Source organism: Temnothorax longispinosus, chromosome 10 (assembly GCF_030848805.1).
Source record: "Temnothorax longispinosus isolate EJ_2023e chromosome 10, Tlon_JGU_v1, whole genome shotgun sequence".
Taxonomy (NCBI): Eukaryota; Metazoa; Arthropoda; class Insecta; order Hymenoptera; family Formicidae; genus Temnothorax; species Temnothorax longispinosus.
The window spans coordinates 10,469,760-10,471,576 of NC_092367.1; the positions used below are offsets into that span (position 1 = coordinate 10,469,760).

At 29.4% G+C, this 1,817-nt stretch overlaps 1 protein-coding gene across 1 annotated transcript; it reads right to left on the reverse strand.

Moving 5' to 3' along the window:
- Window positions 1-297: 297 nt before the first annotated feature.
- LOC139821149 (uncharacterized) lies at window positions 298-1,265 on the reverse strand. Its single transcript, XM_071791978.1, has 4 exons — window positions 1,044-1,265; window positions 806-971; window positions 630-729; window positions 298-546 (listed from the first exon to the last, which is right to left on the reverse strand). The coding sequence occupies exons 1-4, from the start codon at window positions 1,245-1,247 to the stop codon at window positions 369-371; spliced, it is 648 nt and encodes a 215-aa protein (XP_071648079.1). The 5' UTR covers window positions 1,248-1,265; the 3' UTR covers window positions 298-368.
- Window positions 1,266-1,817: the final 552 nt, after the last annotated feature.

Sequence of the window (1,817 nt, forward strand, 5' to 3'; positions counted from 1 at the left end):
ACATTTTTTAGCATTAGGAAAAACGCTTTTTTAATGTTAAAAAAAGGTATTTTTAACATTAAAAAAAAGGTGTTTGTAGTCTAAAAAATTTCAAAATTTTTACACCCCCCCACACCGTACTCCCGAAACCGCTCAAGTGTAAAATCTGAAAAAAATATAAATCAGAAATACTTAACCAATTTTTGTATTTAGCAAAAATACACAACATATAATACAAAGTATTTAATTATATGTATTATAATTGTAAAAGTATGTAATTATATGTATATAATATATGTATATAATTATATGTATATATATATTATATTATAAAAGTTAGAATAAGTATATAGCTTAGTTGGAAATTTCCAGTGTTTTTCCGTCGATTTTCAGGGATCTATCTCTTCATTATTATCGCTTTTGGAAGCATCACTACTACTTGCATCGCAATCATCGTCGCTTTTCGTACATTTTTCTTCATCGTCGCCGTTATTGTTACATCTGTCTGCATCACAATCATTGTCGCTTTTCATATCTTCTTCCTCATCGCCGCCGTTATTATTACATCTGTAATGATAAAAAATAAACGTGTAGGTATAAAATATTATGAATACGGATGGCTCATTAATCACACACGAAACAAAACTCACTTCTTTTTTTGTATCCGTGAGGGGGCTTGAGACAACCATGTCCCGGCTTTCCTGCCAAATATAATCTCATTAATTTTCGGGAATTTTTCGGCCACTATTTCTGTAAATAAATATTACATGAAGATATCATGGATAAGATCAAATACATGTCTCACTTTAAAACAATATAAGTTTACCTATCATTACTTTGTTGATACGATGTCTATTTAATTTTTGTTTTTCTCCTCTTTGGCCCTTCCAATTAAAAAGAGATGCTAATTTATCATCGAATATGATTCGCATGACGGAATTAATCATTCTTTGAAGGGTATCACCCACAACTTCTCCACGTAGTGATTCAATCTGAACATTTTAAAAAGCTGAGTTAGTAATGTAACACGAAATATAAAATAGATGAAGTACTTATATTCTTACCAATCGAGAACGGTAAGTGTCGTCGTTCTTTAATTTTTTCTCAACGGCTTTAAATTCGTCCATAGTTAAGAGTGGAAATGCATCCATCAAAGTTGAATGCTTTTTCGGCAAAGGTTGCTCTTTTGGTGCATTTTTATTATTGTCATTATTGAGCAGCTCTGACTCTATGAAACTGTTAATAGTTTTATCTGTTACTTTTAGCATCACCTTGCATGACCACAATTGATCTGGAAAAAAAAGCTTTTATTATCTCAATTTTGTTGTACATAAATAAATATACATTCGATTGTAGAAAATTTCAATCAATAACATTAAGAATAGTGGAAAGTAAACAAATAGAAAGTTGTTAAAGTTTTTAAAAAGATTTATAATTTTTCTGCAATGTAGGATTTTATAAGAAGATTGAGTAATTTTTTTGTTTAAAACTGGAAATGGGTATAATATTTGTTTATAGTTAATACTAATAATACATAAAAAAATATTTTAAAGAAATGTAATTTTTTCTTTAAAATGCGCGTGGGTGTGTGCATAAGCTCCGATAAAGTTTTAGTTCTTTTGTTGGTGGCCATATACAAAATATCTGACACTCTAATGTGATACGCTAATATATTATTGATGTATGGTCCTCATTTTCTTTGTAAGAACATACTCTACCGACCATCGAGACACTTTATAAAATGAAATCGACATTCCAAAATTCTAATTCATTATTTAATATTCGTTCGATGGTTGATAGAGCACCTCTCTGTAAAGAAAATGAGCTATTATACAACA